We start from the raw sequence: 13376 nt of genomic DNA, 5'->3' as shown, positions 1-13376 counted from the left end.
ACGAAAAGATCACAAGGACTATGCAGACATGACTCAAATACTCGAGAAGTAAGTTAAATCAATCATTATCCACCATATCAGCAACTTTGTTCATTTTCTGATATATCAAGTAATTGTTTTCTTTGTCCGGCAGGGTTTGGAGAAAATTCACCAAAAAAGCTCCGGGACTGCCGAAGGAGCTGCAATTTAGACACCCGAAAGTAAGTACTAGCTATAGTAGCATTTTAAGCGCATTTACTAGTCATTCAAGCGCTAGTTTCATCAATACCATTTGGCATTCTTGCTTATCAGTTTTATTAACCTCTATTTCTTGTACAGTGGCTGAGGCAGGAACAAGGGAATGATTTCTGTGGATACTATGTTTGCGAGTCCATCCACCACACGACCTGTGAGCGGGGCTACACTGACGAACAATATGAAGTACGTAAATAACAAAATTCACAATTTTATTTTATTACCATCATTTGTGTTGAGTTTCATTCATTCATATATATATGTATTGACCCCCTTCTTTAAATTAGATGTTTCGGAAGCGGGATGAACTCCTAGCACCAGCTCGCATGCGAGGAATTCAAGAGGAATTGGCGGCATTCTTTCTTGACCACGTGATCCCTGAAGACGGAGAATTCTATGTGGACCCTGAGTCCGTATGATTATATTTGTAAGAGATAATTATTGTATATATGTAGCCGGTAGTGTTAGATAGATATACAAGAACTTGTTGTTCGACCAATCTCTCGGAGAAGGAGAGGTGGTCGATATCACTTCTCTCTGTATATATGCATATATGTTCATGACGATCTTCTGTTTCCTTCGTTTGCTTACTAGCTAGCTAGCGTGTCTAGTCCTCTCTATATACGTATGTATAGTACGTAGCGTCGACCAAGCACGGACATAACAGAGGACACTTCTCTCTATTAATTATAACAAGCTAACACAATATATGAAACACCTAAATTAACCCCCCAAAACCCCCAACCCCCCCCTTTCAAAAAAAACAAAAACCCCAGCCACAGAAGTGCTGACGCGTGGATGCCTATTGGTCCCGGTTGGTGCGACCAACCGGGACCAAAGGGTCTCTTGACTGGGCTCTGCGCACTGCCCACGTGGAGGGCCTTTAGTCCTGGTTCTGGATTGAACCGGGACTAAAGGGAGGAGGTATTAGTACCGACACTTTAGTCCCGGTTCCGGAACCGGGACTAAAGGCCCTTACGAACCGGGACTATAGGCCCTTTTTCTACCAGTGTGGGCGGTAGCAGCGAAAGATAAGCCATATAGCTTTGTTTAATATTACTAAGATATATAGCCATTAGTTCGTTTTAACATGGAACCCAAGAGTATGTGACTCTAGCACCCTGAGAAAGATGTTAATATGCCATCATACTAGCTGATAGACAAACATTCCAGGAAGAATAGATGCTTGTTTAACGGGTACAATCGGTACTGCTATCTCTAACAGACAAATTTAAAGATATTAAAAGAAGCACCTGACAGAGAATTTTGCCAACAATTGCAGTGCTTCAGTTATGTTTCAGGAAATAACAAACTACGATTTAGAGCAACAGTTTGAATAACAGTGGGTTCTGACATCAAATTGGAATTTTTTATGAGCCTCACGAACTCAAATTACATTCCATATATACTAATATGGTTCACTTTTATCACGAGAGCCCCTCAATCATGCATCAATCTTAATATCATCATCAGCATAGCACTTGGAAATAAGACAAAGAATAGAGGAATTACCGAAATCAGTGAATCTCTTCCTGGGGACATACATGAACTCTGCATACTCCCTGTCTCCATCAATCCTATGGAGTTGCAGAACCAGCGGGCGACGGGTGACAATGCCTGCAGAATCAAACCAAACAAAACAAATCAATGTGTCAGAAAAACAAAACAGGATGCCAAAATGGACAAGCTCTTGCTGCTTGAATAACCATACCTGAACCCTGAGCAGGAAATCCTTTCCAACAACGCTCTCCAGCACTGAAGATTTGCCCGAACTCTACAGTGTGACAAAGGAGTTCAAATGTCAAAACACAGAACCGCATCTGGTAGTTGTATACCCACTTGTACTGAGATGCGCTTGAACCACTCTTAACAGCGCAAGTTCATGCAGAACTGCTTGCTTGAAACTAGGAGGATTCTCATTACGCAAAACAACATGCCCCCTAGTTGATCCCAAGTGGTAGTAGTACCTAGTAGTACCTAGCTAGCTTCCTAGCACTACACAATTACTGGTCATGTAGGCAACTACGTGCAACCAAACTATATAGCAGAAGATTCAAACAAGCAACAGCGGCCCAAATCTAGCTGCCAACCCCAACAACAACCACAGATCCAAGCATAGCTAGACCGCATCCCCGCAGCCAAACCGCGGCCAAACCAGGCATCCAAGCTGGGCAGCAAGGTTGTGAGATCCAGCAGACACAGCTGGGGCGCCAGATCCGGCGGAGGGGGGAGAAAATGGACGGGGTGCGCACCTGGCCTCCGACGAAGGCGATGGACGGAAGCGAGTCCCAGAGGGTGGGGAGGGCGCTCTCCTCGCCGTGGTCTCCGAGCGCCGTGTAGGCACGCTGCAGCTTATTGACGAGCGAGATCAGGTTCTCCATGGCCGCCGGCGCGGGATCTGGCCGAATCCGATCGGGCGGGCGGGGTTGAGGCGGTGGAGTGGGGAGGGAGGGAGACGAGACGACGCCGACTGCTGAGCCGAGCCGCGTCGGTCGGGCTCGAGTTGTGGATGGTTGGAGCAGCGAGGGCGACGCGGATCGATGGGGGAAGGCGCACGGCGGCCAACGGGGAAGAAGCTCGTATCCGGTGATGTGGGGGCGCCCAGCTTGAACTGGTGGCCGTAGTCGATGCAGAGGGGACCTACGGAGCTCGTGGACACCTTCGCATGTCGCCATGTGGTGGGTGAGGAGGTGCGGATCCGGCTATGTGGGGGCGCCCAGCTTGAGCTACGGGGCTGTGGAGCGGGTGGGGCGGTGGGTGAGGAGGATCGGGAGGGGGGCGGCGGCGGCGCGGAGATGGGAGGAAGGGTGCGACGGGGGGATCGATCTGAGCTAGGGTTTGGGCTGCAGGTGGGGGTATCTCTTTTTCTTTCTTTTTTTCTTTTTTTCTGTAGAAAGATGGATGGATGGATGGATGTGGGATGGAGAGATGGATGGATGGACGCCATGTCATCAATCCGTGGGAAGTGTTCTGATTGGTTCGGAAAATCAATTGTTCAAAATAGTTTTCAAGTACTAAAAATTGAGGGATTTTGTGAAGTACCTATCAAAAATATTTTTTCAAAAGGGCACCACACAAATTTTCACTAGAGTTAGACCACATTTTATGGATAAGGACCAATTTGTATGCATTTCTGATCTTTCTAGCTATTTTAAATAATTTTCCGAGTGGCAAAATGGGTTATTTTTGTGAAGAACCTATCAAATATTTGTTGCAAAATTGGACTACATCAATTTTCTAAAATACTAGTCCATATTTAATATACAATTGACCAAATGGTTGGGTGTCAAAAGCTTTGATCCACCTCTCGTGAAAAAGACAAATTTTCGCCGGTTTAGTTGGAAGCGGGTCAAATTTGAACTGCAGCTGCCTCATAGTTTGCTTTTTTATTTTTCCCAAAAATCATTTTTAGGTACAAAAGTATTTATTTAATCATAGAAACACCAAAAGTTTTCCAAGATTCAACCACTAGCTAGGAACGGTCAAGCCCGCCGTTTTGACCGCATTTTGAAACGGGCATAAAAAATTCAAAAAAAATCAAAAAAAAATTGGAAAACCTTCGCATTGTGTCATCATATGTGACCAAGTTTCCAGGAAAAATAATAAACTTGTAATAAGCCAATTATTATAAAAAAGTGTTCTCATAAATGAGCTATCATGCGTGAAGATTCATGGCTTTCAAGCCAAATGATCAATCTTATGGCCACATTCATGGCATAGTTTGTTCAAATTATCTCATATTGTGCACAAGGGTGCATCTTAGAATTCCAAACAATGTTGCCTAAGGGAGTTTTCATTGTCTTAAAATGGAAAATTCATTTTCCATTTTTCGAGTGCCCGAAATGAGTTTTTTTGTGAAGGACCTACCATATATTTGTTGCAAAATTGTACCAAATCAATTTTCTAAAATACTAGGACATATTTGATGCACAATTGACCAAATGGTTGGGAGTAAAAAGTTTTGATCCACCTATCATGAAAAAGACAAATTCCCACCGATTTAGCAGGAAGCAGGTCAAATTTGAACTGTAGCTACCTCGTAGTTTGCTCTTTATTTTTTCCCAAAATCATATCTAGGTACATAAGTATCAATTTAATCAGAGAAACACCAAAAAAATTCCAAGATTCAACCACTAGCTAAGAACGGTTATTCCCGCCATTTTGACCGCATTTTGAAACGGGCATAAACAATTCAAAAAATTCAAAAAATTGGGAAACCTTCGCATTGTGTCATTATATGTGGCCAAGTTCCTAGGAAAAATAACAAACTTGTAATACGGCAATTATTTTAAAAAGTGTTCTCAGAAATGAGCTATCATGCGTGAAGATTCATGGCTTTCAAGCCAAATGATCAATCTTATGGCCACATTCATGGCATAGTTTGTTCAAATGATCTCATATTGTGCACAAGGGTGCATCTTAGAATTCCAAACAATGTTTCCTAAGGGAGTTTTCATTGTCTTAAAATGGAAAATTCATTTTCCATTTTTCGAGTGCCCGAAATGAGTTTTTTTGTGAAGGACCTACCATATATTTGTTGCAAAATTGTACCAAATCAATTTTCTAAAATACTAGGACATATTTGATGCACAATTGACCAAATGGTTGGGAGTAAAAAGTTTTGATCCACCTATCATGAAAAAGACAAATTCCCACCGATTTAGCAGGAAGCAGGTCAAATTTGAACTGTAGCTACCTCGTAGTTTGCTCTTTATTTTTTCCCAAAATCATATCTAGGTACATAAGTATCAATTTAATCAGAGAAACACCAAAAAAATTCCAAGATTCAACCACTAGCTAAGAACGGTTATTCCCGCCATTTTGACCGCATTTTGAAACGGGCATAAACAATTCAAAAAATTCAAAAAATTGGGAAACCTTCGCATTGTGTCATTATATGTGGCCAAGTTCCTAGGAAAAATAACAAACTTGTAATACGGCAATTATTTTAAAAAGTGTTCTCAGAAACGAGCTATCACGTATGGAGATCAATGGCTTTCAAGCCAAATGATCAATCTTATGGCCACATTCATGGCATAGTTTGTTCAAATGATCTCATATTGTGCACAAGGGTGCATATTGGAATGGCAAACAATGTTGCCTAAGGAAGTTTTCATTTTCTTTGGACGAAAAAAACCATTTTCCATTTTTCGAGTGCCCAAAAGAAGGTTTTTTGTGAAGGACCTCCCAAATAATTGTTGCAAAATTGGACCAAATAAATTTTCTAAAATACTAGGACATATTTAATGCACAATTGACCAAATGGTTGGGTGTAAAAAGTTTTGATCCACCTCTCGTGAAAAAGACAAATTTCCGCCGATTTAGCAGGAAGCGGGACAAATTTGAACTGCAGCTGCCTCATAGTTTGCTCTTTATTTTTTCAAAAAATCATTTCTAGGTAGAAAAGTATCTATTTAATCAGAAATACATGGTTTGGTGGAGATATGTTGAGGTTTGGATGGTGGCCCAGGGCCCCAACTCCAAAGCGCGTAGACTCGCATGCCCACCGCGTGGTCACCGCGTGACTGTGGTGTTGCCACGCGTTCCGGGCGGCCTAGGCATGTTTGGTGGGTTGGGCACTCCCCTGATAGGTGTCAGGAAGAAGAAGGCAATAGAAGAATCTCACGAGGAGACTGAATTAGCACCCAAGTGTTTGATTAGTTGTACGGGAAATGCACATGGCCAATGGGCCTGAGTTTTGGCCGAGGATGATTATCTACTAAGGAAACTATCTTGGAAAATTTGCAGCTCAAATGGAGGAGCCTAGGTGTCACTTGCTTTGCAACGTACCACACTGGACAGAAATATGAATGTTGAAGCCACACTCACATGTATTGTTAGATGGGCCTCAAATTTTGTGGAGAGCTATGATTTGGGAATATAGAAGATGTGGAAAAAATTCAGCTCATTAGGATATGCCTAGCCAGTACTTCCTTCACAACAGTTCGAGCTGAACAAAAACTTTGGAAATTTGCTGAGGAAGATTTACCGGTCAAATGGAGTTGAATATTGTCATGAGGCAATGATTTGGATAGTAAAGAATGCCCAATTTTTTTGGGAATTTTGGGAATGACAGAAATATAGGTTGCTTCACAACCTAGGGCAAAAATTGACACATGGACATGACACATAGGCAAAACTGATGAGGTGGCGCCTTGTCATAGCAATAAGTACCAATGCATCCACGTTCACAACCTCATGACCATTTATATTGGTCGTAATCAGGTAGAAATAAGGTCATTGGTGCCTCTTGTCTGCTTTGTGACCATTTGGTGTAAGCAATTTCAGGGTTTGAGCCCTTCCAAGCGAAATGGCCGTGAATTTACGACCAATTCAGCTGGGTTCACTAAGAGAAGGTCATAAGTTGACATATTTCTTGTAGTGAATGATTTGAGAACACTTGATGTATGTCTTGCGTGGGATAACCGTGGTGACAATGGGTTATTCTATTGATTCACTTGATGTATGTTTTGGTGATCAACTTGCGGGTTCCGCCCAAGAACCTATGCATAGGGGTTGGCACACGTTTTCGTCTTGATTCTCCGGTAGAAACTTTGGGGCACTCTTTGAGGTTCTATATGTTGGTTGAATAGATTAATCTAAGATTGTGTGATGCATATCGTATAATCGTACCCACGGATACTTGAGGTGCCATTGGAGTATCTAGGTGACATTAGGGTTTTGGTTGATTTGTGTCTTAAGGTGTTATTCTAGTACGAACTCTAGGGCTGTTTGTGACACTTATAGGAATAGCCCAACGGATTGATTGGAAAGAATAACTTTGAGGTGGTTTCGTACCCTACTATAATCTCTTCGTTTGTTCTCCACTATTAGTGATTTTGGAGTGACTCTTTGTTGCATGTTGAGGGATAGTTATATGATCCAATTATGTTATTATTGTTGAGAGAACTTGCACTAGTGAAAGTATGAACCCTAGGCCTTGTTTCCTAGCATTGCAATACCGTTTGTGCTCACTTTTATCATTAGTTACCTTGCTGTTTTTATATTTTCAGATTACAGAAACCTATATCTACCCTCCATATTGCACTTGTATCACCATCACATCGCCGAACTAGTGCACCTATACAATTCACCATTGTATTGAGTGTGTTGGGGACACAAGAGACTCTTTGTTATTTGGTTGCAGGGTTGTTTGAGAGAGACCATCTTCATCCTACGCCTCCCATGGATTGATAAACGTTAGGTCATCCACTTGAGGGAAATTTGCTACTGTCCTACAAACCTCTGCACTTGGAGGCCCAACAACGTCTACAAGAAGAAGGTTGTGTAGTAGACATCATGATCTCAGTGGCGCCAAGAGCACGAAGCTCATTTGTGATATCAGTGAGGCAATCAAATGTGAGCTGGACATTCTCATTGTCGTTTCTCTTGAAGCGAAAGAGATTGCGAAGAACATCAATCCTTGAGTCTCTCTGAGTTGAGACGCCTTCTTGACCTTGGGCAGCCAGTCCCAGACTAGCTTCGGAGTTTCCAGTGCACTCACATGGCCATACTGTCCTTTGGTCAGATGACCACAGATGATGTTCTTGGCACTCGAGTCTAGTTAAGTGAACCTCTTGACATCAGCAGCGGTGACATCTTCACCGACTTTGGGAACGCCTGTCTTGACGACATACCAGAGATCGGCATCAATGGCTTCAAGATGCATGTGCATCTTATTCTTCCAGTATGGGTAATCAGTGTCATCGAAGACTGGGCATGCAACGGAGACCTTGATTATCCCTGCAGTTGACATAGCTAAAACTCCAGGTGGTTAAACCGAATCACATAGAACAAGGGAGCACCTTGCTCTGATACCAATTGAAAGTGCTAGTTATCTACTAGAGGGGGGTGAATAGGTGATTTTTATGAAGTCTTCAAACCACGAGGTCTTTGAAGAAAAACAGATGAAATGAACCTATTGATACGCAGCGGAAGATAGACTACAGTAGACAAGCCATAGTCAAGTAATCGATGTTGTGAAAGAACGAAGACTATCAGTAGCTAGGTAGTATGGATCAGAATGGAAGACAATATGAAGCCAAACAGGTAATAGTATTCACATAGTGAAGTCAATCAGATCAAACAAGCAAGCAATGACTTCATGAAGACAAACTAAAAAGTAAAGTAAGTAGAGGTTAGAACCAGTTGCTTGGTGAAGACAAGGATTTGGTAGACCAGTTCCAGTTGCTGTGACAACTGTACGTCTGGTTAGGGAGGCTGAGATTGAACTCAGAAGACCGCGTCATCACCTTATTCCCCTTGAGCTAAGGATACCCAGTCCTCGCCCAATCACTCTGGTAAGTCGTCAAGGTAGACTTCCAAACCTTCACAGACTTCTTCACCGGTGATCCACAATGGCTCTTGGATGCTCAGAACGCGATGCCTAACCGGCTGGAGGATTCACAGTCCTCAAGTGTAACAAGTCTATAGGTCATGCAGACAGAAATACTTCAGTGATTCCTAACACTCTTTGGCTCTGGGTGTTTTGGGCTTTGTCCTTGCAAGGATCTCTCTCTCAAAGGCTTCGGAGGTGGGTTGCTCTCAAACGACGAAAGTCGTGCACTAACTCTGAGCAGCCACCAATTTCTGGTGTAGGGTGTGGGCAATTTATAGCCAGGAGGCAACCCGACCTGATATGTCCGAAATGACCTTGGGTCACTAAGGAACTGACACGTGTCCAATGGTCGGATTTCAAACACACGCGACAGCTTGGCTTGGGCTACAAGCAAAGCCGACTCACCCAGCTCTGGATAAGATTTTCTCTCATTGTCTTCGCTCGAAGACATAGGATTTTGGTTGAGCATCACATCAGTCACTCTGACTTTGTTCACTTGAACCCCACTTAACAGTACGGTGGTTCCTATGACTCAATAAAGAAGAAAAGGAAACTACGAAACAACTATGTCTTCCCACTCCATAGTCTTCAAGTGAATGTGTTCATATGTCATTATCTTCATCGTGAATGTCTTCACGAACCACCATTGTCTTCGCACATTTTTAGGGGTCATCTCTGGTAGGTAAACTGAATCAATAAGGGACTACTACCTGTGTTATCCTGCAATTCTCACAAACACATTAGACCCTCAACCAAGTTTGTCGTCAATACTCCAAAACGAACTAGGGGTGGTACTAGATGCACTTACATGGCTCTGCTGAAACACTCGGGACCAGAAATGAACGCCCTGCTTCCAGTCGGACGATCTCTGTCAAGCCCCTCTCTGTTGGCTCTGGATCTGTCAACCAAACCTTGCACCAGGAGTGACCTCACATCGAACCCAGGCTCTCTTGGGTCGACTGGAGCCCTCCGCTCGTCACCGAACGGGCGCCTGTCACCATACCGCCGGGGCGCGTACGAACCTCCCCTCGGAGGCGGTGTAGGCACTCGACGGTGGTCGTCATGGGGATAACGAGGATCAAACTGTCCGTGGCCCCGACCAAGGAACTGGTCTTGGTGGTAACCCCGATCTTCACACCGCAGAGGCAATCTCGGGCTATGTGTCGACTGAACCGTGTCTGCAACCACAGATCTGCTATCAACTTTGTTAAGCGACTGAGAAACAACCGAGTTCTGCTCTCCCGTCGCCCAAAGCAATGCCCGGATATGCTGCAAACCTCTACCAGCTTCTGAACGGGATGGCTAAATTGAATCTGCTATGCGTGTAGCTGCTGCAACATTCTGGATTGGAGTACGGTATACCTGACATTCTTCTCGAGGCTCGGTCAGAAACAGCTGTCATGGCCGTCTACTGGAACCTGGAATCTGTTGATGAGCCTGCTCGTCGAGTTCTTGTTGAAGATTTTCTAGACGCGTACGCTCAGCCAAGGTAGCTAAGCGCACAACTTCCAAAGCCCGAGCCTCGGAGGTCTCCCCAACGATAGGGGTCTGGAGAGCCTGGACGTTGCGGTGATGCAGCTCTTCCCTCTGCTCCGTAGTGAGGGCTTGGGGATAGTATTCGTCATGATCACGCGACGGGTCGCCGCTCCTGCCGCTGCCGCCATGACAAAATCTGGGCGTGTAACATCCCAAATTTTCAATTTGAAATGTTATACATAGATCATTCTTGCATATCATATTTTATTGCATTTTGTTTCGCGATCCTCGAACTCCTAAGCAACTCAAGGACCCTCGGAGAGAGTTGGGGATTTCCCGGTTTTCATATTTGATTTTTGTCAAATATTAAAACGAGGATTTTGGTTTTAATTATTTTTCTCTCCGAAAATATTTCATAATAAAATATATGAGAGGAGATAATATGACTTCTCCAAAATAATTGAAATATTGGAGGAAAATATTAAAATCAATTATTTGATTTTATTTGGATTTTATTTCCATTAGAAAAATTGCACGTTTTCAAAATTGCATTTTAGGGCCAAGAAAATGTTCATCTCGTTATAAATATTTTATTTAGACGGTGAATTTTTTTTGACATTTTTAGATTTTTATTTTATTTTCTAGGATTTATTTTCTGTTCAGCGGAATTCTTTAAAAAAAACTTCCAGCGCCAGACTGGGCCAAGGCCCAGCCAAGCCGGCCCATCTCCCCGCGCCGCCGTCTCCCACCTAGAGACCGCGCACCGCCGCCGCCGACTCGGACCGGAGTCCGAGCCGGAATCCGCCTCCCCCGCCGCCTTGCCCCCTCCTCCAAGCCACCCCCTCCTCCTCTTAAATACCCTCGAGCCCCCCCCCCCCGCCACCACCACCAACCCCGCCGCCCGCAGCCCGCTTCCCGAGCCGCGCCGCCGCCTCCCACGCCTCGCCACCGTCGCCGCCCCTCACCGTGCCGCGCCGCCGTCGGCCTGCCGCCCCGCAAGCCCGCTGCCCGAGCCCCGCCTCGCCGAAGAGGTAACGCGTTGTTCGCCGCCGCCTGTTTTTTTTAAAGAAAACCGATTCGGTTTTTTTAAGAAAAACCCTAGTTCGTTTTTTTCAGATCGGTTCGCCGGTTTTTCCCGGTTCTTCTGTTTAGCGGACGTTTGTCCGTACGTTCGTTTTAACGAACGGTTTTCGCTCGTTAGTTACAGACAACGAGCGCTCGTTCGTTAGTCTGTTCGTTAGTTTTCTTTTTCTTGGATTTTTCCGTGATTATTTTTGATCGTGATTTCTGATCTGATTTTCGTTTCAGTTTATCTTTTCGCTCGTTTACCAGAATCAGGCGATTCAAGCGCCTAGATCTTCGTCTCGAGACCCTCTTTCTGTTTAATCAACTCAAACAAGATTTTGGTACTGTAAAATTTGACTTTAGTTCAGATTAGTAAACGGATCTTGTTTCTTTCGCCATTTGAGTTTCGTTGCTCCGTTTGATTTGATTCTTTTTGCAAACTGGAGTTCATAAGTTGAACTTTCTGGTCAATTCTTCTTATTTGAGTTTTGCCCGTGCATCTTCACTTGATTGCTTATGTATGCTATTGTTTGTTTGCGATAGAATTCCCGGAGTGAGAAGCGTGCTACTACGAGTCCCTAGGTTTCGCGGATCGTCAGCAAGGCAAGTAACACATTGATCATACTCTTTCCATACCCAGTTTTATGCATTAGTTTCAATCCTCAAACATTGCATGATTAGGATGTCATTAACATGTGGGTTGGGAAGTAGTTGATGAGGTAGAACCTATTGCCCTGTTATATTCAAACCCTTGGGAGTTACTTCTACATATTGCTTATATTGCTATGCTATGCTCGTAGACGTGGTTTGGGTGAGTGAAATCCATGACAGATGTGAGATTGTTAATTAATGGTTCAACTTAAGGTGACAACTTAAATACACATCTGGGTGGATTGAGGCACCTGGAGAATCCAGTGTTGCCTGTATTTTTGGAAATCCTGGGGTTCCGTGTGATCTTCCTATGGACCACCACCCAGGCTCAAAGGGAACTGAGATGATTCATGCTAGAAACTTCCGTGTGCAGCCACAAGCTATTATGGGCTCTAGCATAGTTGAGTAAGATACGTGAAGCTCTCGAAGAGGAAGATCAGCAAGTAGTGGGTTGTAGGTTTGGTATGGTCTGCCCGGAGTACAGAGTTAATGTTTCTGAAAGACTGTGTCTCGGTCATTCGTTTCTCAAACACCATGTAGTGCGAGAAATCCAACTGAGGCGATCGAGTCTTGTGGGGAAAAGTGCGCAAACCTCTACAGAGTGTACAATCTAATCATGTTTAGCCGTGTCCGCGGTTATGGACAATCTTGAGTATCTAGTACTTGGAGTATCTTAAGTATCTCATCACTCTTAAATTAATATTGTTGGGTTGATAATCACTTTAATTGGGATTGAGTTGGAGGAACCTTCTCAATGATGTTTCAACTACCATGATAGTTAAATTAAAATCTATTCCTTTGTTGTAGGGAAAAATTGGCTTTTCGCAAAAACTATAACCATAGAGCTTTCCACCAGCCAAATATGCATGTAGTGATAGCATTATTCTGTTCTTGCTCTACTGTGTTACATTGCCAGCATATTCCATGTGTTGACCCATTTTCAGGCTGCAACGTATTATGTTGCAGACTTTTCAGACGAGGAGTAAGGTTCGTTAGGTCGTTGCCGTGCAGCTTAGCTATGCCTTTGGAGTTGATGGACTCACTTTATCTTCCAAGCCTTCCGCTATTATCGTATTAGATGGCCTTAAGCCATATTTATTGTAATAAGTTCTCTTTGGAGACATTCGATGTAATAAGTGTGTGATTGCTACTCTGTTATAAATCCTTCGAGTACTGTGTGTGTTAGCATTACCGATCCAGGGATGACACTGAAGCACATAGACTTGACCGTTTAAGGTTGGGTCGCTACAAGATGGTATCAGAGCACACGCTGAGTGTAGGACACGACCACTAAGATAAACCCTAGGTCACCCTTCTCTACTCATTTCTGACTCCTCTCCATTTTCTACTCTTTAGGATGGCGGAGTTGAAGAATAAGTTTGCACAACCAGATGAAGACACACCTTTTGGACGCCACTTGAAGGAAGTCACTACGTACTTGAACATTGGAATACCAAGCTTCACCGGGACGTACAACTCCACCTTACCAGAAGAGGAGCGTTGGATGATTCAAGTACAAGTTCCAGGAAGGACGTTCTCGCCAACCTCTAAGCCCATAGAATTTTCCTTTGAAGCACCCACCTAGAGTCTAGGCAAGAGCATGGCAGCCCAC

The 13376-nt window shown here is 43.8% G+C and overlaps 1 protein-coding gene across 1 annotated transcript; it reads right to left on the bottom strand.

Annotated features, from left to right (window-relative positions):
- Nucleotides 1–1678: 1678 nt before the first annotated feature.
- Nucleotides 1679–2615, bottom strand: LOC147971737 (dynamin-related protein 12A-like). Its single transcript, XM_087524095.1, has 3 exons — nt 2487–2615; nt 1952–2008; nt 1679–1858 (listed from the first exon to the last, which is right to left on the bottom strand). The coding sequence occupies exons 1-3, from the start codon at nt 2613–2615 to the stop codon at nt 1679–1681; spliced, it is 366 nt and encodes a 121-aa protein (XP_087380221.1).
- Nucleotides 2616–13376: the final 10761 nt, after the last annotated feature.

The sequence above is a fragment of the Triticum urartu genome, chromosome 5A, assembly GCF_056163025.1.
Source record: "Triticum urartu cultivar PI428250 chromosome 5A, HENAU_Tu73, whole genome shotgun sequence".
Taxonomy (NCBI): Eukaryota; Viridiplantae; Streptophyta; class Magnoliopsida; order Poales; family Poaceae; genus Triticum; species Triticum urartu.
Note: the sequence above shows the minus strand (reverse complement) of the source record. Positions and strands in the feature narration are given on the sequence as shown.